Genomic DNA, 25,877 nt, shown 5'->3' with positions numbered 1-25,877 from the left:
AGGGGTGGGATAATCCAGACCCACCAGCCCTGAGACCGGAAATTCCCATCCAAGGTCAACGAAACTTTCAATGGTCCATCAAATTTTCTGTCCCACCATTAACAGTTCCCAAAGTGGGCAGGGCTGGAAGATTTAAACCTAGTTGTCGAAAATATGCTTGAAATTCCCCCTGTCCTTTTCCTTTTCCCTTAAGTACTTTATGAACAGTATATTTGCCTGTATAGTGCACAAAAAGCAATACTTTTCACGGTATCCCAATACATGTGACAATAATAAATCAAATGAAAAAATAATTTCTTTACAATAGACCTGCAATATATCTGTGACTACGGGGGTCAAGCTAACAGATGTAGAATTTTCTGTTTCCAATAGCTGACCATATGAGGAACAGAATAGGAGTTATTTTCTACTCCTCAAATCGTGTCTTTTCTAATTCATGAGCTGGCAAAAATATGAAACTACAAATTCTCTACCTTTATTTGCTGAAATACCCCACTTTAGAAAACATTTCATGGTCTTGATTTTTTACAAATGTTACAGCACTCCAGAAATGATGCCCATTTTCTCGGTCTTTACTCTCTCTGAACGCTGATATATATTCCAATTTTCCAACCACCAAAAGCAAGAACTTATTTTTCGGTAATTAAAAACTACCGCAATTCAAAAAAAGATATTCTCAGTGGTTTTTAATGTCAGTTATTATTTCAACGGTTATTTTTTGAAGTCTTCTTTATCTCCCCAAAGATTATTTTAACAATTCATTTTTTAAAAGATATTTTATACATTTCCAAATATCTCTCCTTCCTTTGTATATATCTTTTACAGCATTGGTATTTTCTTTGCATTCTAATTCATTAAGGAATTAGACCTGTGTTTCGATAATTTACCATCTACTTCCACTTGGTGCGTTTAATTGACATTCGCACCAGTATGTGCATAAAACACATTTTTCTCTCAGCATTGTTATCCAAAGTGACTGTTTCACTTCAACTCTCATGACTTTGGAAGGTAGTTTTCTTAGAATCTACTCGAACTGTTTGAAATAAGGAGAAAGTAGTTTTGGAATTCCTCCTGCACACCCAAAGACAATTGAGTGAGATATCTGAACATTGTAATGTACGCTGTTCAATCCGCCACCTTGCCAGAGACTTCTAATAAATAGTCCTTCAGGCTCATTGTTGAGGATTTTTTTTCTCATCTTTTTATTAATGCTTTGTTGAATGTGCTTGAAAAGGGCAGTGATATTAAGCATCGGTATGTTTTTTCACGTAAGTTATTGCCTTACATGAGAAAGCACAGAATAAGAAAAAACCTTTTAACCTACAGGCCATGACATGTTTTCCCTTTTATAAATTTGATCCTATTTATTTGACCTCCAGTGGTAAAATTTAGCAAAAGTACACCATGTTTTCGAAAGATAATCGAGCAAATTGCTGGAATATTTATCCTCCCCCATTGCTAATTATTGTCACCTAGTGCCATCAGTGTTCAAGTATTCCAGTCTATTCCCCAATCCCTCCTGTGAACCATTATGTCCCATAGAAAGCTCGATCATTTCACTCAATACTTATCACCAAAACACACAAGACTATTCGGTTTCAGTATCAGTGTCACAGATAGGTTGACATTAACCCTACAGTGAAGTTACTGTGAAAGTCCCCTAGCCGCCACACTCCCATGCCTATTCAGGTACACTGAGGGAGAATTTAGCATGGCCAATGCACCTAACCAGTATGTCTTTTGGACTGTGGAAGGAAACCAAAGCACCTGGAGGAAACCCATGCAGACACAGGGAGAACGTGCTGACTCCATACAGACAGAACCCCAAGCTGGGAATCGAACCCTGGTCCCTAGCATTGTGAGGCAGCAGTGCTAACCACTGTGCCAAATTCTCAACTAGACATTAGTTTATCTTGTTTTAAGAGGGACGCGACATGAACTGCTTTTGGTGACAATCTCCTATTTATTCATTACTCTGTGGAGTGGAAATTCTTCTAATTAGCCTCATTTCAGGCTTGTTAATTTTAAGCATATATTTTTTATGTTATGTGCTGAAAGCCTCCTTATGTTTACATCATCTCTACCTCTCAGTATTCTAAAGATGTGAATCATGCCACTCCCTCCCCTCTCCCCCAACCCCTTCCATTTTATGATCTGTAATGTAAATAAATTTGTGAATCTGCCCTTGGCAGCATCCTTGTCCTTTGCATTTTAACCTATTTCCAGTGCATCAGTGTTCTTTTGAAGATAGCATGTCCAATTAATATTCCAAAAGGAGCTTCACCAGTGAATAACAACAAGGCTTGTTATCAAATGCCTCAAGATGCATCCTTATGTTTGATTAAATTTGTTGATTATAGTTTTCAAATGTATTCATTTGGTTTCTTTGCAGCATGGTAAGAAAATCAACAATTCCTTGGGTATGGTTAGATTATGGTCACATCACTGAACTTTTCTAGTTCTGACAAGCAGACATGAGCCTGAAACATTAACTCTGGGTAGAATTCAAAGCCCATTGCTTTAGGGGGAGGGGTGGGGGTGGAGTGGGGGTAAGCAAGGCATGGGGCCAGCTTTTTGTCAGGAAGGTAGCAGATATAGATCCTTCCCGCCAGCACTTTGACTAAATCCATGATGGTGGGAAGGCCCATGGTCAGCCTTTCAGCCCCAATGTCAATTAACCCTAACCCTAGCCCTTAAATAGACAAACAATTCCTGCCTCATCCAGCACAGGGCATTAACTCCACAGCTGGCAAAGGGGTCGCCATATTGTGATCACGACAAACAAACATAGTGTTGCGTGCAGGTTCCCAGAAGTGTTGCGGGGAGGGTTGGGTGGGGGGGGGCACATTCAAAGGCATTCAATGTCTGATCGAGGGACTCAATGTCAGAAAGGGGAACCATTTGAGAACCAGCGCGTGCACTTGCTGTCATGCCCTGCAATTCACCCACCTCCTGCCCCACTGCCATCAATCACCTGTGGCCTGGAATCCAGTGATGTTGCTAGACCTTGGGTGGGCATTGTTGCAGCAGTAGTCACTGCCTGCCAGATGATACTGCCACTCAATGGAGCTGTTGTCCTCTGGTTAGCTGACAGCTATAGGCAGATGTGCCTTCCGCCCGCAGGGCTCTTAATCATGAAGAAAGGCCCTCATTGGTGTCTGAGTGGCAGTCCCTATTAGAGGTGATGTTGGGCTCTTCTTGGCTCTCATGCCAGTGGGCAAGCCCTCTATCGCCTTGATGAGCTACCAGCCCAGTCCGTGTTGGCAGTAAAAATCTTAACGAAAATGATTTTATAAAGACTTCAACTTATGGGTACTGGTTCACGGGACAAAATTTCCCCAAGTTGTGAATCAATAATCTTGTTCGAAAGTCACAAAGGTATTAGTGCAAAGAATAGAAATAAGAGACAAATGTGGGAGAGGTGCCTTTTGGTGTTTTGGATTTCATGCACTGGTGGGACAATTTTCACCAAATGAAATAATGTTAAAGTGTAACAACTTTAGTGTAAGCTGTGAAATACACCAGTTAGGGTCTTTTAAAAGACTTTCAGCTAAGTACATGGAACTTAGTAAGATAGAGGGTTATAGGTAAGTCTAGTGATCTCTAAGGTAGGAACATGTTCGGCACAACTTTGTGGGCCGAAGGGCCTGTATTGTGCTGTAGTTTTTCTATGTTTCTATGTTAACCTGAACACAGGAAGGACTCACAGCAGGAAAATAATGACTAGATTATCTGTATTTGTGTTCTTCCTTGAGGGGTAACTATTAGCCAGCACACCGGAAGAAGCTGTGGTATGGGATTTACATAATACAGCTAGTGGGGTGGGGGGTAGGGTGCAGAATGGGGCCTTGGTTTATTCCATCATCCAAACAACAGTGCTGCACTCGAGTGCCAGCCTAGATTGTGTGCACATGTTTCCTAGTGCCAGGCTTCAATCCACTCTGGCAAGATTGCCATCACTGAATCCCAGTGCATATTGATGCTCATTCTAATCTAGGATTGTTTAATCCTCAAGATAATTTTAAATTGAATTTAATTTGTTTAATTCTTCATAGCATTTTGTAACAAAGTTTCATGCAGTCTGCAATGAGAAGTCTCTGTCAGACATGGGCAATTTTGCAGATCTGGAAGACTATTTGAAGCTCTCTGCAAAGAGATTAAATGTTATATTTTCTTTCCTTTCTTATAGTGTACTTGGGCCAGGATGGTCTGTATGGGGCTTGTGAAAAGAACTACTGCGGCCGTGGGCAACAGTGTGTCGTCAGAAAAGAGACGGAACTGCCAGAGTGTGTATGTATTCAGCAGTGCAAGCCCAATTATATACCGGTTTGTGGGTCAGATGGGAAGTTTTACGAGAATCACTGCGAATTGCACCGTGCTGCCTGCCAGCAGAGAAAGAGAATCCACATCGTGGACAATAAAGAGTGCTTCTTCCAAGGTAAGGCACCGTGGAGCAGCAAGCATGAAGTTTAACCATAGATCATCATTGTTCAGTCTTGCCTTGTGTTCACTAGAAGCAGATGTAACCTGCCCTGGGAACCAGAGTACGAGCTCATTAAGTCACACGTGATTATAAGTAGTCTAGCAGCATTTGTGCAGTGATATTTTCTCAAATTATATCATTGCTTTTCTTGTCATGAAAAAAAAGTCAATCGCTATGCCAAGGGCTTTCCTGAAAATGAAAAAGATGCTTGATGTAGATAGTTGCCATACATTCATGTTAACAAAAGTTGCTATTGGAGGGTTAATCATATTGTGACACTTTGGGCACAATGTAAGCGATAAAAATCAATTATTTATTTTATAAGTTTTTGACTAAAAGCTATAGATTTCCATGTGATTGGCGATAGCGTCATGATGTTCTTTGCTATTACGCGCTGTTGAATTATTTCTTTCATCTTCCGTGTACCCATACTTAAATACTTTTGAGACCATTCTAAAGTCATTTTGAATGGAACCTTTGTTGTTGACAGGGAGGGTAAACCCTCGCTGTGTACTCATGCCTTAACCAAAATGTGAAGGGACTGTACCCAATCCCCTTCAGGGTTATTTTTGGAATGTCAGACAACCAAAAGTGAAATACAGGGGCTGCAGGAAATGCATTAATTAATGCATCAGTTTGGTTTGGCAATTTTTCAAAGCTGTAAAGGACCAGAAACGAACATAGTACTGGAGACACAGTGGTTAGCAAGGCTGCGTCACAGCGCCAGGACACAAGTCCAATTTCGACCGTGGGAAACTGTCTGTGTGGACTTTGCATGTTCTCTCTGCGTCTGCATGGGTTTCCTCTGGGTGCTCCGCTTTCCTGCCACAGTCCAAAGATGTGTGTGTCAGGTCGATTGGCCATGCTAAATTGCCCCTTAAGGGTGGGGTTTTATGGCCTCACTCATCCCACAACTGTAAAATCCCACCAAGGTCAATTGAATTGACCTTCCCATTGTCTGCCCTTCGCCCACTCCAATTCCCATGGCAGGTGGGAAGGTAAAATACAAGCCGTAGTGTTGGCAGAATTAGCAGGATAAATACGTGGGGTTATGGGGATAGAGCCTGGGTGGGATTTTTGTCGGTGCAGACTCTATGGGCTGTTGGGCCCCTTTCTGCACTGTAGGGATTCCATGATCCCACAATTAAATGAAAGCAGATACTATAATTAAATGTCACTGTACCAAAATAACTTAAATTCAAACCCTTTCCTCATGAAGTTATTGTTCCCCCGTCAAGCAGTCCAAGCTCAGCCAAATGCACATAAAAAATGTTGGAAATGTGAAACAAAAGAATAAGTGCTGCAAACACACAGCAGAAGTGCCAACAGATGGCGTGTCTTTCTCCCATTGGACATGCTGTTGAATCCGTTATCTCATCCAATTAATGCTGAAAGGCACAGTTGCGAGTGAGTCATGACCATGTATCTTCTTGATAGTTGTTGGGTCTGCTGGATGAGTAAATACCATGTCAAACATGATATGACATCTTTTGTACTGATCTGTGCCTTAATGCGTTATCAGAGACTGTGTCATGTAATATGGAAGATCTTGTCACGGCGCATTAACCCTTTCTCTTTTACATGGCAACACTGTTATCATGGCGGCTCTCCAGATTATGTCACAAGCACGGTGGGGTACGTTTTTCATGCTAAAGCCACAGAATGAACTTTCTCCCAAGCCCAACCCCTGGAATTTCCCAGGGTTAGTCAGAATGAAGTCTTCATGTAGAACGTTGATCAGAATGGCTGGGAATTCATCAAAGAAGGAGGGAGTCCACTAAAGCATAATGCTGTGTAAAACTGAATGGATGTTAAAAATCCATTTTGAAGATTTAGAGGGTGTTGGGTGCCTGGGACTCACTGCTGGGGAGGCAGTGGAAGCAGATACATTAATGACTTTTAAAGGGTGTGTGAACAAATACATGAATAGAATGGGAAGAGAGGGATATGGTCCCTGGAAGGGTAGGGGGTTTTAGTTCACATGAGCAGCATGGTCAGTGCAGGCTTGGAGGGCCTATTCCAGTGCAGTAATTAAAATATTGATACTATTGGTGCGCAACCTCACCAGCAACGGGCATGGATCAAAGATTCAATACTATTGAACGACCGACCTAGAAAAGTGCTGCCCTGGCACAGAGAGGTTTGTGAAATTACCTCTTGTATTGTAGGCTTTCCAAAGGATTAACAGAATCATGCTGGTAATACATATTCAGGCAGTAAGCAGAATCTGGGTGAGTAATGGAGAAGCACTGCCCTCACAACACCTGCTTGGCAACTGCCAGAGTGGAAATGCTGTACTAAGTCTTCAGTGCTAGAAGGATTCCCCTGTGTGGCACTCCAAGGCAACCTCCTCAAAGAGCACCAGTCAGTGCCAGACATTCTATGTATTGTGTACAGTGATTGCAGTACCTGGAAATAATAATCCAACATGGAAGCTCTGCTTTAGAAAATTACCAGAAATGAAAGACAAATCCCAGAGTCATTTGCCTTGCGTATGTCTCACAGAATGTTGCATTTAACCTTGTTTTATATTTAGTGCAGGCACTCTGTAAGTCCAGAATGAACCCAGGTTTGATTCTCAACAACTTATATCTACAGCACACTTCACTGAATGAAATGCCTCAAGGCACTTCTGGAAGCATTTTAAAACAAAGCATGACACCACACCACATAAAGAGATATTAGGGTCATATGATCAAAAGCTTGGTCAAAGGGGTAAGTTTTAAGAAGCGTCTGAAAGGTGGAAAGTGAAGTAGAGGGATAGAGAGGTGTAGGGAGGGAATTCCAGAGCTTGGGGCCTAGACAATTGAAGACACAGCTATCAATGCTGTAGCCATTATAGGCAATGCACAAGAGACCAGAAGTGACTTGGAGGGTTGTGGGATTGAAGGAGATTACAGTGATAGGGTGATCGGGCAAGGACATGGCAAGATTTACAAGGAAAGGTCAGTACTGAAGGAGGACATGGAGTCTTTAATGACCTCAAATTAACAGAGGAAGATTGTGGAAGTGTAGTGGAGGTGAGTCTAGAACTAATGAAGGTATATGAATGAGAGTTTCAGCAGCAGATGAGTTAAAAGAACAAAATTGAGCGATGTTATGAGGTGGAAATAGATGGTCTTAGTCCTGGCATGAATATGAGTTTCGAAGCTGCTTTTGGAATCAAATGTGATACCAAGTTTGTGAACTAACTCAGCTTTTTAATAAGTTTAGTCTTTTACGGGAAAGCCATTGTTGGCTAGGTTAGCATTTATTGCCCATCCCTGATCACTCTTGAGAAAGTGGTGTTGAACTGACTTCTTGAACCTCTGCAGCCCATGGGCAGAATTTTCCACTCCCGCCCAGTGGCTTCTGATGGTGACGTGGACAATACATTCCCTCTCTTTGCTGATGATGGAGAGTAGACAAATGGGGCTATTAACTAGGCTCAATTTGTCCTTTTTGTGGACAGGATATAATTGGACAAATTTCCACATTGTTGAGTAGATGTTAGTGCTGTAGCTGTACTGGAACAGTTTGACTAGGGGTACAGCTAGCTCTGAAGCACAAGTCTTCAGTTCAGTTACCGGAATATTATCAGCTTTGCAGTATCCAGTGCCTTTAGCTATTTATTAGAATGAATCCAATTGATTGAACATTGACATCTCTGATCCTGGGGATTTCAGGAGGAGGCCTAGATTGATCATCCATTTGACATAACTGGCAGAAGATGGTTACAAATGTTTCAACCTTGTCTATTGCACTGAAATACTGGGTTCTAGAATCATTGAGGATAGGGATATTTGTGGAGCTTCCTCCTCCAGTTAGTTGTTTAATTGTCCACCACCGTTCACAACTGAATGTGACAGGACTTCAGAGCTTAGATCTAACCCATTGGCTGTGAGATCACATAATTCTATCATACACTACTTCTGTTGTTTGGCATGCAAGTAAACCTGTGTTGTAATTTCTCCAGGTTCCCACCTCACACTTAGTTTTGGCTGGTGCAGCTCCTAGCATTGCTCACCTGCACTCTTCATTGAACAAGAGTTGATCCCCTGGCTCCCTCGTTGTTGACTGGGACATACTGTCCTTTGAGGTTACAAATTGTGGTTGAGTACAATTCTGCTGCTGCTGGTAGCCCACTGTGCTTTCATGGATCTCCAGTTTTGAGTTGTTCTGAATTTATCCATGTAGTACAATGGCAATGCCGCAATAGGCTGGAGGGTATCTTCAATATGAAGGTGGGACTTTGTCTCCACAAGGACTGCCTGCTGGTCACTCTTACCATACTCTGAGCTCCATCTGTGACAGGTAGATTGGTGAGGAAGAAGCCAAGTAGATTTATCCTTCTTTTTATCCCTTACTATTCACCATAGAACCAGTCTAGTAGCTATGTGCTTTTGGATTCAGACAGCTAGCTCAGTACCAATGCATCCCAGCTACTCTTGGTGATGGACATTGAAGTCTTACACCCAGAGTAATCAGCAGGAGGTTTTCTTGTCCGTGTTTTAATTTAACGTCATTGGCTTCATTGGATCTAGGGTCAATGTTGAGGTCTTCTAGGACAGCTCCCTCCCTATTATGTATCACTGTGCTGGCACCTCTGGTGGGTCTGTCTTGCCAGTGGGACAGGACATATCCAGGAATGAATACAGTGATAATATTATGAGGTATGATTTGGTGAACATGACTCAGAGTGCATATAAAGGTCAATAACATTGCTGTGGATCTGGAGTCACATGTAGGTCTTACCTAGTTAAGGACAGCAAATTTCATTCCAATAAGGACATTAATGAACCAGACGGGTTTCTACAACAGTTAACAATGGACTCTAACTTTATGTTCACCATTACTGAGACTAGATATTAATTCAGATTTATTCCAGATGCTATAGGGGGATTTGAACCTGTGCCCCCAGAGCATCAGCTGAGGCCTCTTTATTGCTAGTTCTGTAACACGAAGAGTGTGACACAGTGGCCCCATGTAGCCAGGGAGATAATTTGAAATAAACCCAAAGTATGTTTTCCTTATTATTAATGTGGCATATATATAGCTGTAAGAAGGCTCAGCCACATTTTCTCTTCCCTTAGTGCTTGTTATAATCCTACATTACTAAACTTGGTAACCGTAAACCCCTGCAGTGCAATCTCAATTAAAGTTAGCACATATCCATTTTAGAGATGAGGAGTCCAATGTGTCACGAGGCTATGCCCCTTTGATTTTGAAAATATGGGACTATAATTTCTTCGGAGTGGCAATCAGCATCAAATTGCTACTCATACTGACTTACTTGTGCTTAAATCCTAGATTGCCTGCCTCACCCGGCCTTCCTGACTCAGGCTGGAGTGAGATTCAAGCAGGGAAGAATGTTCCCAGCTCCTGGGGAGAAGTGTAAAAGAAGCATAGCAATGGAAGACAGGCCCCCTTTTTTACAGCACCAGCTGCTGTAAAAGTAGGTGTTTAATTGTCCCATTGGAAATGATAGGCCAGGGAATAGGTAACTGTTTCAGGAAGTGAATTGGAGGTAGAGGATGGCGGTCTGGACATATGATGGGCATAATTGGAGGAAGTCAAACATGGGGGGGGGGCGGTGAAAGGATATTGGGGGGGTCGGACATGGGAGACAGCCAATCGAACATTGGGGGTGTCTGTTTGGTGTCACAAGAACATGAGAACATAAGAACATAAGAAATAGGAGCAGGAGTAGGCCATCTAGCCCTTCGAGCCTGCCCCGCCATTCAATAAGATCATGGCTGATCTGAAATGGCTCAGTTCCACTTTCCTGCTTTCTCCCCATAATCCTTAATCCCCTTGCCTACCAAAAACCTATCTACCCGCGTCTTAAATAGATCTAGCGAGGTAGCCTCTACCACTTCAACGGGCAGAGAATTCCAGAGATTCACCACCCTTTGAGTGAAGAAGCTCCTCCTCAACTCCGTTCTAGTTGGGGAAAGCTGGACATCGCGGGAGAGTCAGACATTGTGGGGTGAAATTGGACATCGTTGGAGTCTCGGGTTGGGTCATGTCATGGGGGTGCTGAGTCATGAGTGGTCTAGTCATGAGGGGGTTGAGTCCGATCGTGTCAAGGAGCCAGGTTGAGGTGCGAGTGAGAAATTTTGTGTGGAGGGTGGGGGGAGGGGGGGGGTGAGAAGTATCTTAAGGGGGTGGGTGCTTAGGGTGTCCCACGTAGGGTTTGGAGTAGGTGTTTAAAATAGTTCCTCTAAAGTTAGAAGTGTTTTTATCTCCTGTAACTCTTTCAGAGTAACTGTTAATGCATCACGGGCAAAACCATCCGAAGTTAGTGATTTTAATAACTTTGTCAAATTGTTCCCAGTGCAGTGCAATTGTTCGGGAGAAGTTAGCGCTTCTGAACAGTTGCCATGTAAAACCTTAGCTGGGAACTTCTGAGAGCGATTCCCTAGCACATCTTTGGGTACCCCCCCCAGTCCCCCAAATCCAGCACTGCAGAGCCGGGAAGTTATGAGTCCACAATTTTTTTACTTTCAACTGAATATTTTGCAATTTGAACTGAGACAGAGCAAAATGCTTAAAAATGCAAGACCACATTCCAATGTGAAGGTGAGGAACAAACAAACATCCCTGAGGGGATCGTGAAGCAAGAGACATTTCCTATAATCTAGACACCCATTAAAAGCTGTAACTGTCTAAGGAAGAGACAAATACTGGACTTTGATACAATGGCTGCCACAAACAGACCAACTCAAAACCTCTTGGAAATACACAGTGGGTGAAGTATTTCAAGGCAAGACTACCCAGCAACTTGAGAGCAATTGCAGGCAATATCAAAAAAAGTTTTCAGCAGAAGAAACAGTCTGAAGACTGGTCTCTCCCCCCTCTCTTACCCAGCTCATGAAGCCAACTCTGCCAGTGAACCTAGATTGCAAAATAATTCAATATCTTCTACATCTGGCCAAATCTAAGAAACCAGCTAACTCAAGTTTGATGCAGCATTTAACATTTATGCCTGAAGGACAATCAAAGGACACTGAAACATATATTCCTATTTCTTATGTGTGTGTGTTATTGTACGCATTTTTGTTATTTTTCTTTACATTTAGTGGCTAATGAATCTGTTCTTTCTCTGACTCAAGAAAACCTTGTTTAATGGCTCCTTATTGCTCACAGTCTGAATATTTGAATACATTTTGATCTAGAAATGGCATATGCTCATGAAAAAGAAAATTAGTCCTTTGTTATGACTGGATGAGAAGGTTGGATAGGGGAAAACAAGTTCATCCTTTTTCACCTGGTGTTAATGTATGTAAAACGGTATCATGCTATTAGCAAGGTCCCCAATTTGCAGGATAGGAATTGATTCTGTAATTAAACCCGTTGTGAGCTAAACCTTCCTTTTCTTACAAAGGCAATGAAGTGACGCACATTGTAATATTGTGCTTATGTGAGTCAACTATTGCCTCCATATCACACATAAATATTTTATAGGATACTGAATTAAACAAGAAAACCGTCTTAGTAGTTGTGTAAGCACTCTAGTCTTTCTGCTCAGCGAAATGGAAAAAATAAAGTTAACAGGAATTCATTGACATCTTGTGGATCAGAGAAAGTTGAAGAAGTATCTAATGCAACTTTTCCAGAGGAAAAAAATTATCTGGGAAAAAGAAAATCCTCGGGACATGGCAAAAAATATACCCAACTTCCTTCTTGACATGGAAGATAGCCAATTGAAGAGAAATATTGGATGCCTGAAAAGTCAGCAGGAGATATTTCAATCCATCAGATCAAAAGTCAAAGAGGAATAGTGAATCAGACTCAGAAATTGCAAGTGAGACTTTGATTAGGATCCTTCCACTGTTGTGTAATGGGCACAAACTTCGTTGAAGAGATACAAATGGAGTTTCAAGAAAGATGGGTGGCACGGTTCAATTCCTGTCTTGGGTGACTGTCTGTGTTGAGTTTGCACGTTCTCCCTGTGTGTCTGCTTGGGTTTCCTCCGGGTGCTCTGGTTTCCTCCCACAGTCCAAAAATGTGCAGGCAAGGCGGATTGACCATTGTAAATGTGTGGGGTTACAGGGATAGGGTGAGGGAGAGGGCGTAGATAAGATACTCTGTCAGTCGGTGCAGACTAATATGGCCAAATGGCCTCTTCTACACAGTAGGTATTCTATGATTCTACAAAAGATGATCACAGATTTTGGAAAGAAAGGTAATTTGGATATGGAAATAGTGAGCAGTCCTGGCAAGGAGAACAAAGCTCGATGGTGCTTTGTGTGATGTGATCAGTTCTGACAATGGGTTAAACCAGTTGTCTGCCAGATTAGCATAATTCTGTGCCCCTTGGACATGAAGTAGCAAAAATGACCCTAATGCTTCGGGGAATGACTAGTGTTTGAGAGATTTTACTGTGGACAAGGACATTAATGTGGAGGTGAAGGAGTGGTTGAGGACATTAAGAGCTGTGGAAACATTATGCTGAAACTACGAAAGAAAATGATGAATTTTGTCAAGAACTTCCCCCCAGTTGGCTGCTGGAATTACAACACAGCAGTTCAGGACTGAGATCCTTTCATATTACTACTGTTTATTTTTCCTTATTATTTTATTACATCACCCAAACTGATAAACATGTTCCTGGCTTGTGCAATATAACAGGCCAATTTTTTTTGTCTTCTTTCTCCACACTGATATCATGGGCTAAATTTTCAACTGCACACTCACGAGGCTCACAAAAAGAGTACTTGACGCATTTTTCACATGGGGATTGGGTTAGTGCATTTTGTGAGTTTGTGGGGAGTGTGAACACTGAGGCAGGCTGGCAAGAAGGCCAAACTTGGTTCTCCAACACAACAGCCCAGCTCCTCAAACTTTTTAAAGGCCATCTAAACCTAATTCCTCACCTCCTCACACCCCCACCCTCCTCAAGGACATCCCAAAATCCCTCATATTCCTCCATGTCACTACTTGTCACCTCACATTCGTCACATCGCCTCATGCCCCTTCACATTCCCATGTGCTCCCATGCCATCTCAATGTTACCCACTGTGCAAAATACACAGTTCTCAGGAACCATGCAACAGCAATGGGAATTACTTTAAATTCTTTGGAGAATCATTAAAACTCATAAAACCATCCAATCCTGCCAGGGATCCAGAGGAAATACCTGAGTGGAAGCATGTTTCTACCCTGTTCCAAAAGGTTGTTGTGAGAATGTAAGAATGCCTTTTCTTGGGCATTGGTAGATGCCTTGAATATCATTTACAGATTATTTGTTGAGATTTGTAGTTGAGCACAGTCATGTATGTAATGGTACTCTGGGGAAAGTAGTGGTGAGTTTGATGTTCGGTATAGAATGCCTCAGGGAAGCAAGGAACATGGTCTGTAATAAAGTAGTCCATAACAATTATTTGTTTTCTACCATTTATTGTCATAACTAATAGTGTTTTACCATGCAAAATCTTCTCTGTATCAGAGAACAAATTGTGATAAAAACTAAAAATATTCATAGCACTTTTGAGAAATTTGAAAAACACTGAATTATCCCTGAATGGATTATTTTCTTCATATTTTATTTTTGTCCGTGACTCAGAGAGGGAACCATTTATTTCAAGGACTTATACCCTATACAAAAATTACACTCCAAGATTGTGATTACACTGAGAAACTTGACCCCAAAATTACATGAATCCAGTTGCTTTGGACAGATATAGTGCTCTACATGCCAATCACAGCAAGATAAGTTATTGATGACTAATTCATGCTGTAACATTAGCATACCCTGTATTTAGTATGGAAGGGGCATGTTCTCAGTGATTGCACACCAGTTCAATCCATTTCACTCAATCCCTTTCAATAAATTTAAGCTGCATAAATTTTAAGCAACAAATATTGCAGCTGGCCATCTGAAGGGACAGTTGTAAAAGTTAAATGCTTTGTGAGACCCTAATTTTCATTTTTCTCAATTAATCTGGCAACATTCATATGGTTTATCATTACTAAATGTAGGGAAATGGTATAGTGAGGCAATGTACCTCAAAATCCAACCAAAAACAGACAGTTTTAACCCAGTCCACTGTATTTAAGTGGCAGCATACTCAAGTTTATTTAGTAGTCCCCACTGTTTCCTTTGCTTCTTCCTTTATATGTCCCACAGGAAACAACAACAGCGATGAAGTGGTATTGTGAAGGTCAGTACAGGATCTCAGAGCCGGTCCATAAACTGATGATCATAGTGCAGTTGATATCCTTTTGTTTATGGGGAATGTTTAAAATTCAGCTTTATTCTACAGGCAGTTGGTATGTCTGGAAAACATTTAGTTCAGATGCTGTGACAGTAGGATAATTACTGACTTAAGCTCCCAGTTCTTTACTTTGATAGAGCTAATGGACTTTTGTCTATAGAAGCAATTCTTTGGGATGTTGATTGACAGGGTCATTTGATGAAGTGATTAATGGACACAACTGGGTCTGTAGCAGAGAGAAGAAACTTTTGCGGTTTAGATTTGGAATTCTATACGGGAATTGTTTGAAGACAAAGGTTCTGCAAATTACTTTGAAACTCATTTTCTCCCCAAAAACTTCAAGACTGGCTAAACCCAGTATAGCAAGTATATTTATGGTTGCTAACTATATTTAAAGTGACATCTAAATCTGTAAGAGGAATGTTGTTTATTTGGAAAAGGAATAGTCATAAGCTAGAAAGTAAAGTTGCTTTCTTTGATTTATAAGTATTATTCAACTGTTAATGGTTGATTTGCTTCATTTGTTAGAGTTATATTTACATTCTGTAATTAAATAAAGTTTACTGTAAAGGATCCCTGCTTTGTCAGCGGAATTACTCCTGGAATGAAACATCCTATCCTCACATGAATGCCTAAATAGAAAAATTGTAGGGATCTAGTCCAGCGTCTGTATGTAACTTGGAATTCTTGTCCAGCAACCTAACAAGATTAAGAAGTAGCAATATGGGCACAGGCCATTCAGCCTAAATAGCTCAGGTTGCCGTTTACAATCCACACAAGAAAATATTCTTAATCACACTCATCTTGGTCCTACATCTCACTTCCTTCATCCACTCATCTCTTGAATGTTGGTATGTTGCTGTCTCAGTCATTAACCAGTGGAAAGAATTATATGGCATGTTAACTCCCAACACAGAACTCTGTTCTGTGCTCTAACTATTCTATTTTCCTGTAATATTCAATAGCAGACAACAAACGTTAGTTTCTGGAACTTTTTTGCCTTCAGATGTGTGTGAGAAGCCATGTTTTATTCTTGGAATGGCTTTAAGTCCAAGTGAGTGCAGGAAAATAGCAAATATTTTCAGGGAAATAGTTTATGGAACTTCTTTTATTCTTTCATTACGAAGGGCATAGGATGGCTGCAAGAAACACAAGACATCATGCAAGTTATTTACATCAGGCCACTCAACGCAATTTACCAATCAGGGAGCTGGAATCTTGACTGCACATTGACACTATATTAGAAGGATGTGCTTCTACTATCCAGATCTCATGTCAGCTGTCAATTGAAGTGTTGCAATCCATATTGAAAAGTAGCACATTGTTATCAATGAATGTCAATACGGACCTGAACCTTTATGTCTCCAGATTCTTCCCGTGTACACCAGTGACCTTATCCATATCAGTCTATCGCTGGATTAAGAAGAATGGAGCCTCTTCATATATCTTACTCACAACGGACCCTATAAAGCAAGAGGGAAAGAATCCAACCTATTGTGGACAGAACAGATTCTCCCTGATAGAAGTGCTCTTGATTGTTATTTTGCATTTCAAGACACCTGGCGTCCCTTCAATACTATAAACCCGAAGAAGTCCGATTCAATCAGTGTTCAAATATTATGGATGGAAATTTCTGGCCATTCATCCTGGCGGAATTTTCCAGTCCCGCAAGTGCACCCTTGTCACAGGTTTCCCAGCAATGATGGGTGCATTCAATGGCAAACCTGTTGACAATGGTGCACCAAAGGATCCCATCACCGGCAATTAGCAGACTGCCTCCTCTGCTATAAAATATGTGACAGGTTGCATGGGAAGTCCTGAATATGTGTCCAATCACTTCACTTTTCACATTATGAAGATGTCCTGACTTATTCATATTTTGTCAATTGTCCCCGAATTGATGAGCCAAAGCACTACATTGGGTTAGTTGACTGGAGACAAGTGATGTCACCTGCTGCTCTGACTTAGAAACTTTCTAAACCATTTGCGCTGAACAAGGGCGATACATCTAATTAGGCATTTGAAACAATTTGACTTGTATTGCGTGGACATTCAGAAAACGAAAGTATCATTTCACATCATTTCTCAGATCTGATGAAACCCTACAGTACAACTCCCAAGCACATCAAGAAAAATTGTGGCCTGCTGCATGCTGCCTGAATGCAACATTCAAGAAGGTATAATACTAGGAACAGTATGTCGGAAAGACAGAACTAGGAACAGCATGTCAGAAAAATGTAAAACTAAGAACAGCATGTCAGAAAGGCTTAGTAGTAGGAACAGCATGTCAGAAAGGCATAGTACTCAGAACAGTATGTCAAAAAGGTATAGTAATAAGAACAGCATGTCAGGAAGACATAGTATTCAGAACAACATGTTGGAAAGCTATAGGAATGGAGCAGCATGTCAAAAAGGCATAGTACTCAGAACAGCATGTTGGAAAGGCATAGTAATAGGAACAGCATGTCTGCATTCTACCAAGAAAATATATTCAGTCAGGTCGAATTTACATGTGATTTTGATGATGTGACTAAAAGACCTGATAATAACGATGGATGTCTGGATCTTGTAATAGCTGCCTTTACTGTAGACAGTCCCTTCGTTTACCAATTGATTCCTGCAGTTCGCTTTTTAGTCTCCTGCATCGTCTATGCGTCTCTTGAAGAGTGAAGTACTTTCTCCTCGTATACACTTGAAGATCTGATTGTTACTATTCCCACCTTTGTCAGCTGCTGATAATCACAAAAGCTCTTCTTTGCAAGGAGAAAATGGATTGGAAATGACAACATTTAACATCACAGTGAGAATGATTTCAGGTGCAGGTTAACTGCAAACACTTCTGTTTGGAGTATGGCATGACTACACTTTGTGGGAATACCGGCGTTGGACTGGCGTAAACACAGTAAAAAGTCTGACAACACCAGGTTTTAGTCCAACCAATTTATTTGATAATAGACTCACAAGCTTTCGGGGTTAGCCCCTTCGCCAGGTGAATGGAGAGTTCCCATTCACCTGACAAAGGGACTAACCCCGAAAGCTTGTGAGTCTATTATCAAATAAATCGGTTGGACTAAAACCTGGTGTTGTCAGACTTTTTACTGTGACTACACTTTGTCAGGGATATTGGAATGCTGCATAAAAATTGTGTGCGTTTGGGGGGAGGGTGTTCGGTTGTCGTGTATGAAGTTTCCTGAGAATATTAACCAGCACATTTATTTTTGGGGATCTGATATTCGTGGAGGTGAGTCATACTTTGAGCATCCTTTCAGGCTATGCATGGGTAGCTGTGGCTTTATTTACCAGTTGTGAGATCATTAAACTGTTTCCAGCACTATATGGCCATGTACATTTTCCAGTCCTGCCTACTTTGGGAATTGTCACAGGTGGGAAGGAAAATGTGACGGACCATTTAAAGGTCTGTTGACTTTGGGCAGGAATTTCTGGTCTTGAGGTGGGCATGACCAGGAATTTCCACCCATATGCTGACCAGCCAAGATACCTGCATGACCATCTGCAAATTTTAAGAGATGATGATTTAAAAAAAATGGATCACTGCAATGGCGTGAATCTGACATCAACAACAGCAGTGCAGCTTCCATGCTTTCAAAGAAAAGCACAGTGGCACAATGGTTAGCATTGCTGCTTCACAACACCAGAAACCTGGGTTCAATTCCAGCCTTGGGTGACTGTGTGATTTTCCTCTGGGTGCTTCAGTTTCCTCTCATACTCCAAATATGTGCAGTTTAAGTGGTTTGGCCAAGTTAAATTGCCCTTCAGTGTCCAGAGATGTGTAGGTTAAGTAGAAATTAATATTATAGCACTGTCCAATATTGTACTTCTATTTGGACAACATACAAGAATGGTTAGCATGACTGCCTCACAGCACCAGGGGCCTGTGTACGATTCCAGGCTTGGGTCACTGTTTGTGTGAAGTCTGCATGTTCTCCCTGTGTCTGCATGGGTTTCCTCCAGTTTCCTCTCACAATCCGAAAGATGTGCTGATTAGGTGGATTGGCCATGCTAAATCCTCCCTCGGTGTGCCCGAACAGGCGCTGGAGTGTGGCGACTAGAGGATTTTCACAGTAACTTCATTGCAGTGTTAATGTAAGCCTACTTGTGGCACTAATAAATAAGCTTTAAACTTTTATCTTGTACTCTGGACATGGAAGCTGGCTGAGGGAATTTGAATAGAAGAAAATACACTTTGTGAGTAGTGGCTGCCAGCATTTGAAACCAATTGATTAGAAAGGGAAAAAACAAATTAGAAATAAAATATAAATATTTCTGACCAGTAGTATTCAGATAATGATGATGGACCAGTTAAATGCCAGGATATTATGCTTAGCGAAATGAACATTGCCACAAGCATTGATTTGATTTGATTTGATTTATTAGTGCCACATGTATTAGCATACAGTGGAAAGCCTTGTTTTTTGCACACTGTACAGACAAAGCATACTGCACATAGGGAAGGAAAGGAGAGAATGCTGGATGTAATGGTACAATCATAGCTAGGGTGTAGAGAAAGATCAACTTAGTACGAGATCCTGATGTTTTCTAAAAGGGAAAAGAGGACAGCAGGAGCAGATTGCATGGTAGAACGTACACTTTGTTTTTATGTTGAACACCTTCTTGCCATTGCCAGTATTAAGCTCTCCCTGGTCAGATTAAATGCAGTTTAAATGCAAGCTGTATTGGTCTTCGTGAGCAAGAAGACAAATTTAGTGTAGTTCTGTGAGCAGTTAAGTGCTCTCTTGCTATTCTCATCAGGAACTAGATTGAAAGCTGCAAACTCAATCCAAAAAGCATTTGTTAAGCAGCAGCAAAAAGGAATTTTTATTTCAGGAGTATGGGCTGATTTTAATCTAAAGCAGTGGGGCGAGAAGACATCATCCTAACCCATGACACCACCCAGGATGTTCTCGTAGCACTTTTGCTGCATCACAGGAGGAAGAAGAATTGCTTTTTAAATGTAAAATTCTGGACTATTTCCTCACAGAAATGATAAATGCTTTGAGAAAGGACAAACGGGAAGACACTTAGCATCTGTAGCTTGATCACAAAGGCAAATATTATTTTAAAAATAGGTTTGTGTACTAATAATACTCTTTAAAGCTGCGGAATTTATAATGTTAAATTATTATTTATTTTTCCAAATAGAGTTTGAATAATTTTCTCTATAAAGCCACAACATTGACAGATGAGCCCTGAAACTGGTCCTTTGCTGTACAAATACACACAACAATTCTCATAATCATTGAATCCCTGCAGTGCAGAGGGAGGCCTTTTGACCCATCGAGTCTGCACTGACCACAGTCCTACGCAGGACCTATTCCCATTACCCCCACATATTTACCCTGCTAATCCTCTGACACTAAGCGGCAATTTAGCATGGCCAATCAACCTAACCCACACATCTTTGGACTGTGGGAGGAAACCGGAGCACCTGGAGGAAACTCACGTAGACACCGGGAGAATGGGCAAACTCCACACAGACGGTAACCCAAAGCCAAAATTGAACCTGGGTCCCTGGCTCTGTGAAGCAGCAGTGCTAACAACTATATCACCGTGCCGCCCATGGGTTATATCAATACAGCTTTTTGATTGGGGAGCTAGGAGACATACAGCGGTAAGATCCCCATTTCATTCCACACCTTTTGTTTATCCTTCAATGAAAGCCATGGTGTATGAACAGGAGATAAACAGCTCTCAAGCTTCCATCAATGCTTTTATGGATCTGGGGTTGCTCCAGGTTGGGATTGGGTGTAGGGTGGGAAAGGGGTTTTGGGAAGAGAGCGGTATAACTCTTACGTTTCCCTTTGCATTCACTCATCAACCCATCTCCAGCAACCTGGGGAAGGTATGAGGGCCTCTTCAAAATGGGTCAGCATTGTTCTGTTGTGTAAAAGAGCTGGAGTAGGTGAGAGGCTGGCTTTAAATGAATATAAGTCAAATATCATTTTATTAGATCAAATAATAGTCTGGAAAATAAGTGCAGACACATAAACATTTAAAAAGAACAAAATTAAATTAAAATGACAGAGGTGCTGGGGAATTGTGATATTTCTGCTGTAATCGTTTTTATAGATACATTGTAATGGAGAGAAGTATTATCAGTACTTTTTGCTTCATGATTGGAACTGTCCTCCATCACAAACTGACTAACATCAATAAAATCATAGAACCATAGAACATTACAGCTCAGAAACAGGCCTTTTGGCCCTTCTTGGCTGTGCCGAACCATTTTTCTGCCTAGTCCCACTGACCTGCACCTGGACCATATCTCTCCACACCCCTCTCATCCATGTACCTGTCCAAGTTTTTCTTAAATGTTAAAAGTGAGCCCGCATTCACCACGTCATCTGGCAGCTCATTCCACACTCCCACCACTCTCTGTGTGAAGAAGCCCCTCCTAATATTCCCTTTAAACTTTTCCCCCTTCACCCTTAACCCATGTCCTCTAGTTTTTTTCTCCCTAGCTTCAGTGGAAAAAGCCTGCTTGCATTCACTCTATCTATACCCATCATAATTTTATACACCTCTACCGAATCTCCTGTCATTCTTCTACGCTCCAGGGAATAAAGTCCTAACCTATTCAATCTTTCTCTGTAACTCAGTTTCTCAAGCCCCAGCAATATCCTTGTAACCCTTCTCTGTACTCTTTCAACCTTATTAATATCCTTCCTGTAATTAGGTGACAAAAACTACACACAATACTCTAAATTCGGCCTTGTCAATGTCTTTTACAACCTCACTATAATATTCCAACTCTTATACTCAAAACTTTGATTTCTAAAGACCAATGTACCAAAAGCATTGTTTATGACCCTATCTACCTGTGACGCCACTTTTAGGGTGTTATGTGTCTGTATTCCCAGATCGCTCTGTTCTACTGCACTCTTCAGTGTCCTACCATTTACCTTGTATGTTCTACCTTGGTTTGTCCTTCCAAAGTGCAATACCTCACACTTGTCTGCATTAAACTCCATCTGCCACTTTTCAGCCCATTTTTCTAGCTGGTCCAAATCCCTCTGCAAGCTTTGAAAACCTTCCTCACTGTCCACAACACTTCCAATCTTTGTATCATCAGCAAATTCGCTGATCCAATTTACCACCTTGTCATCCAGATCATTGATATGGATGACAAACAACAATGAACCCAGCACTGATCCCTGTGGCACACCACTAGTCACAGGCCTCCACTCAAAGAAGCAATCCTCCACGACCACTCTCTGGCTTCTTCCATTGAGCAAATGTCTAATCCAATTTACTACCTCCGAGACATATAAGATGATGAATGGGATGGATAGGATAGAGGTGGAGAGACTCTTCCCGCTCAAAAAAGACAGTAGGACTAGGGGGCACAGCCTCAAGATAAAAGGGGGGCGGTTTAGAACGGAGTTGAGGAGGAACTTCTTCACTCAAAGGGTGGTGAATCTCTGGAATTCTCTGCCCGTTGAAGTGGTGGAGGCTGCCTCGCTAAATATTTTTAAGACGCGGGTTGATGGGTTTTTGATAAGAGAGGGGATTAAGGGTTATGGGGAGAAAGCGGGAAAGTGGAACTGAGCAGCGACGGATCAGCCATGATCTTGTTGAATGGCGGGGCAGGCTCGAGGGGCTGGATGGCCTACTCCTGCTCCTATTTCTTATTATACCTCGTGACTGAACCTTCCAAACTAACCTCCCATGCAGAACCTTGTCAAAGGCCTTACTGAAGTCCATGTAGACAACATCCATTGCCTTCCCTTCCTGGTAACCTCCTTGAAAAACTCTAATAGATTGGTTAAACATAACCTACCACGCACAAAACCATGTTGACTCTCCCTAATAAGTCCCTGTCTATCCAAATATTTGTGGATCCCATCTCTTAGTACTCATTCCAATAATTCACCTACTACTGATGTCAAACTTACCGGCCTATAATTTCCCAGATTACTTTTTGAGCCTTTTTGAACAAGGGAACAACATGAGCTATCCTCCAATCATCCGGCACCTCACCCGTAGATACCAACATTTTAAATATATCTGCCAGGGCCCCTGCAATTTCAACACTAATCTCCTACAGAGTCTGAGGAATACCCTGTCCAGTCCTGGGGATTTATCTACTCTGATTTGCCTCAAGACTGCAAGCACCTCCTCCCCTTTAATCTGTATATAATAATAACACAATAACACAATTAAATTTAGTGGAAGGAAGGAGGGAACCTGGTAGTTTATTGTAAATGGAGTGACTCAGTGGCATTAATAAATTATTTTTGATTTCATATGTTATTTCATATGATATGACATTATATATATTGTGCAGCAGAAGTGACCACAAGGTTTCTCATCAATCTTTCTTTTACTGCTTAGCTCCTTACACCAGGAGAGGGGTGAGATTGTGGAGGTGAGGTCTCAGCCGTTTTCTGCTCATAGCTAATTTTTCCTGAATTTATTTATTTCCGCAAATAAATTTGAGATGTGACAATTCTGAATTCATTCAGTTTCATTGCCTAGACTAAAGAGTGAAGTAATTCTCTTCCATTTAGCTGTGTGTGATTTTAATCCAGTAATTTGCTGACAATTCCCCATGAAACATAAATATTTAGAATTGGACACTGGTTGGCAGGACACCAGCATTTTTATCTTAACTTCAGAAACATTAAGATATGAGAGATAGTTTTATGATTGGTTTATTTTAGTGATTAACCTTCTGCACTCACAGATGGCTGATTAAAGTTGAGTTGTGCCTTTTTCCTGGGCTACTGTTTAAAATGGCAGTTAGGCCCTTTACTTGTGTCCTTGGATCATTTTCGCAGCTTCGCCTGTGTCCTAAGAACTGAGTAATGTGGGAGCCGATATAAGCAGATGTGCTCTAAGTGGTTCATCAGCCCTGTCAATTAAAAGTAAAGCTTATTTATTAATCACAAGTCGGCTTACATTAACACTGCAATGAAGTTACTGTTAGAAGCCCCCAGTTGCCATGCTCTGGCGCCTGTTCGGGTACACAGAGGGAGAATTTAGCATGGCCAATACACCTAACCAGCACACCTTTGGACTGTAGGAGGAAACCAGAGCACCGGAAGAAACCCACGCAGAGATGGGGAGCACGTGCAGACTGCACACAGACAGTGACCCAAGCTGGGAAGCGATGCTGTGCTGGTCCCTGATGCTGTGAGGCAGCAGTGCTAACCACCAACAAAAATTGTGATTACCCCATCCTTTGGTGTGTTCCCAAACACCCCCTACTCCCCCCACAAGCCCTTATATTGCTGCTGCCTGAGGACTACCGCTGTGAGACAGATTTACCAAAATGCACAAGGGTGAGTTGTCAGTGCAGGGGTGATAGACTTACAGTTTGCCCTAAATGAAGCACGAGCCTGTGCTTGCCTGGTTTGGGTGTAATCTGTGGTTGCGTCGCCGATAGGAAATTAGCAACGCAGATGCTAACTAAAGGTTCTCGATGACATTCTGCTTCTGCTCATACTCAACCCACTATGCCCCAGGTTACCTGTCAGCAGTCTCTATAATGATGCCCTCCTTTCAATCCTATTAATAGTGAGACAAACTCTGCTGTTCAACAACCATACTAAGTACACACCTGAGAAGAAAAACACAGACTTTAGTCCATCAGACCTGGCAGCACTTCATCACATGTATCATTACTTACACAGTCACTTGCAGGCACCAGGCCAGAGACATTTGTTACAGAAGAATTAGAGAACAAACTCTAGAAGAGGAATTTTACAGCTCTATTGTGGTGGGGGCGGGGCTGGAAAACTTGTTCAAAAGTCTACCGACATCGGCAAGACCAGAAAATCGCCACAATAGGGCCGTAAAATTCCTCTTCGAGAGTTTGTTCTCTAATTCTTCTGTAACAAATATCTCTGGCCTGGGGCTTGCAAGTGAGCGAGTAATGATACAGCAGGAGGAGCAGTGAAACCTTTCCCCTCGATATGTGCTGGTAACCAAGATAGAATTATAGAATCCTACAGGAGGCCATTCGACCCATTGAGCCTGCATCCCACCCAGGCCCGATTCCCGTAACCCCACACATTTACCCTGCTAATCCCCCTAACACTAGGGTCAATTTAACATGACCAATCAACCAACCTGCACATCTTTGGAAATGAAAGTCGGAGATTGCGTACCAACCGACTCAAAAACAACTTCTGTCAGACTTTTGAATGGGCTTACCTTGCATTAAGTTGATCTTTCTCTTCACCCTAGCTATGACTATAATGCTACAATCTGCACTCTCTCCTTTCCTTCTCTATGAACGGCATGCTTTGTCTGTCTTGTGCACAAGAAACAATACTTTTCACTGATACTAATACATGTGACAGTAATAAATCAGATAAAAAGAACAGGAGCAGCTTCCCTGTTCTGGTACCTTAGTTTCCTTTGGGAAACAGATTGGATCATCAGATGTGGAGAACTAGGCAGCATCTGTTGCCCGCTGTACACAGCTGTTGGGTCAATGTGACACATATCCGATGGAAGTCTGGAATGATCCTGCAACATCAGATTTAATGTTGGTAGTGATGCGCTCAACCATGACAAAATGCTGCCTGTAGTGTAGACAGGCCATAGGTCTGTTTGCAGCCTGCCTATAATGCAAACGGGCTGAAGGACTGTTTGCAGCGTGTAGCATAACTCTGTAATGGCTTCCTTTAGTAAGTGCCTCCATGTCCACTCCAGCTCAATCAACTGCAGATGGGAAAACACATTCCTATACGGTAAAGTGAGGTGGTGCCTTGCATCTGGTACTTCCTGCCTCCACTGCTGCCCCTTCATAACATAAGAACATAAGAAATAGGAGCAGGAGTAGGCCACCTAGCCCCTCGAGCCTGCCCCGCCATTCAATAAGATCATGGCTGATCTGTCGTGTCTCAGTTCCACATTGCCGCCCTCTCCCCATAACCCTTAATCCCCTTGCCTATCAAAAACCTATCAACCCGCGTCTTAAATATATTTAGCGAGGTAGCCTCCACCACTTCAACGGGCAGAGAATTCCAGAGATTCACCACCCTTTGAGTGAAGAAGTTCCTCCTCAACTCCATTCTAAACCGCCCCCCCCCCCCTTTATCTTGAGGCTGTGCCCTCTAGTCCTGCTGTCCTTTCTGAGCGGGAAGAGCCTCTCCACCTCTATTCTATCCATCCCATTCATCATCTTATATGTCTCAATGAGATCTCCCCTCATTCTTCTAAACTCT

At 41.8% G+C, this 25,877-nt stretch overlaps 1 protein-coding gene across 3 annotated transcripts in view; it reads left to right on the top strand.

Annotated features, from left to right (window-relative positions):
- Positions 1-25,877, top strand: part of LOC145351477 (follistatin-related protein 5-like) — a 490,544-nt gene that overhangs the window by 165,431 nt on the left and 299,236 nt on the right. For all 3 annotated transcript variants that reach the window (XM_080201073.1, XM_080201071.1, XM_080201072.1), the window contains exon 4: positions 4,190-4,438. In XM_080201073.1, the coding sequence (XP_080057199.1) occupies positions 4,190-4,438 (249 nt within the window). The remainder of the gene's footprint in view (positions 1-4,189; positions 4,439-25,877) is intronic.

Source organism: Carcharhinus amblyrhynchos, chromosome 13, assembly GCF_965287045.1.
Source record: "Carcharhinus amblyrhynchos chromosome 13, sCarAmb.v2.hapA, whole genome shotgun sequence".
Classification (NCBI taxonomy): Eukaryota; Metazoa; Chordata; class Chondrichthyes; order Carcharhiniformes; family Carcharhinidae; genus Carcharhinus; species Carcharhinus amblyrhynchos.
This window is presented reverse-complemented; position numbering and strand designations above follow the sequence as displayed.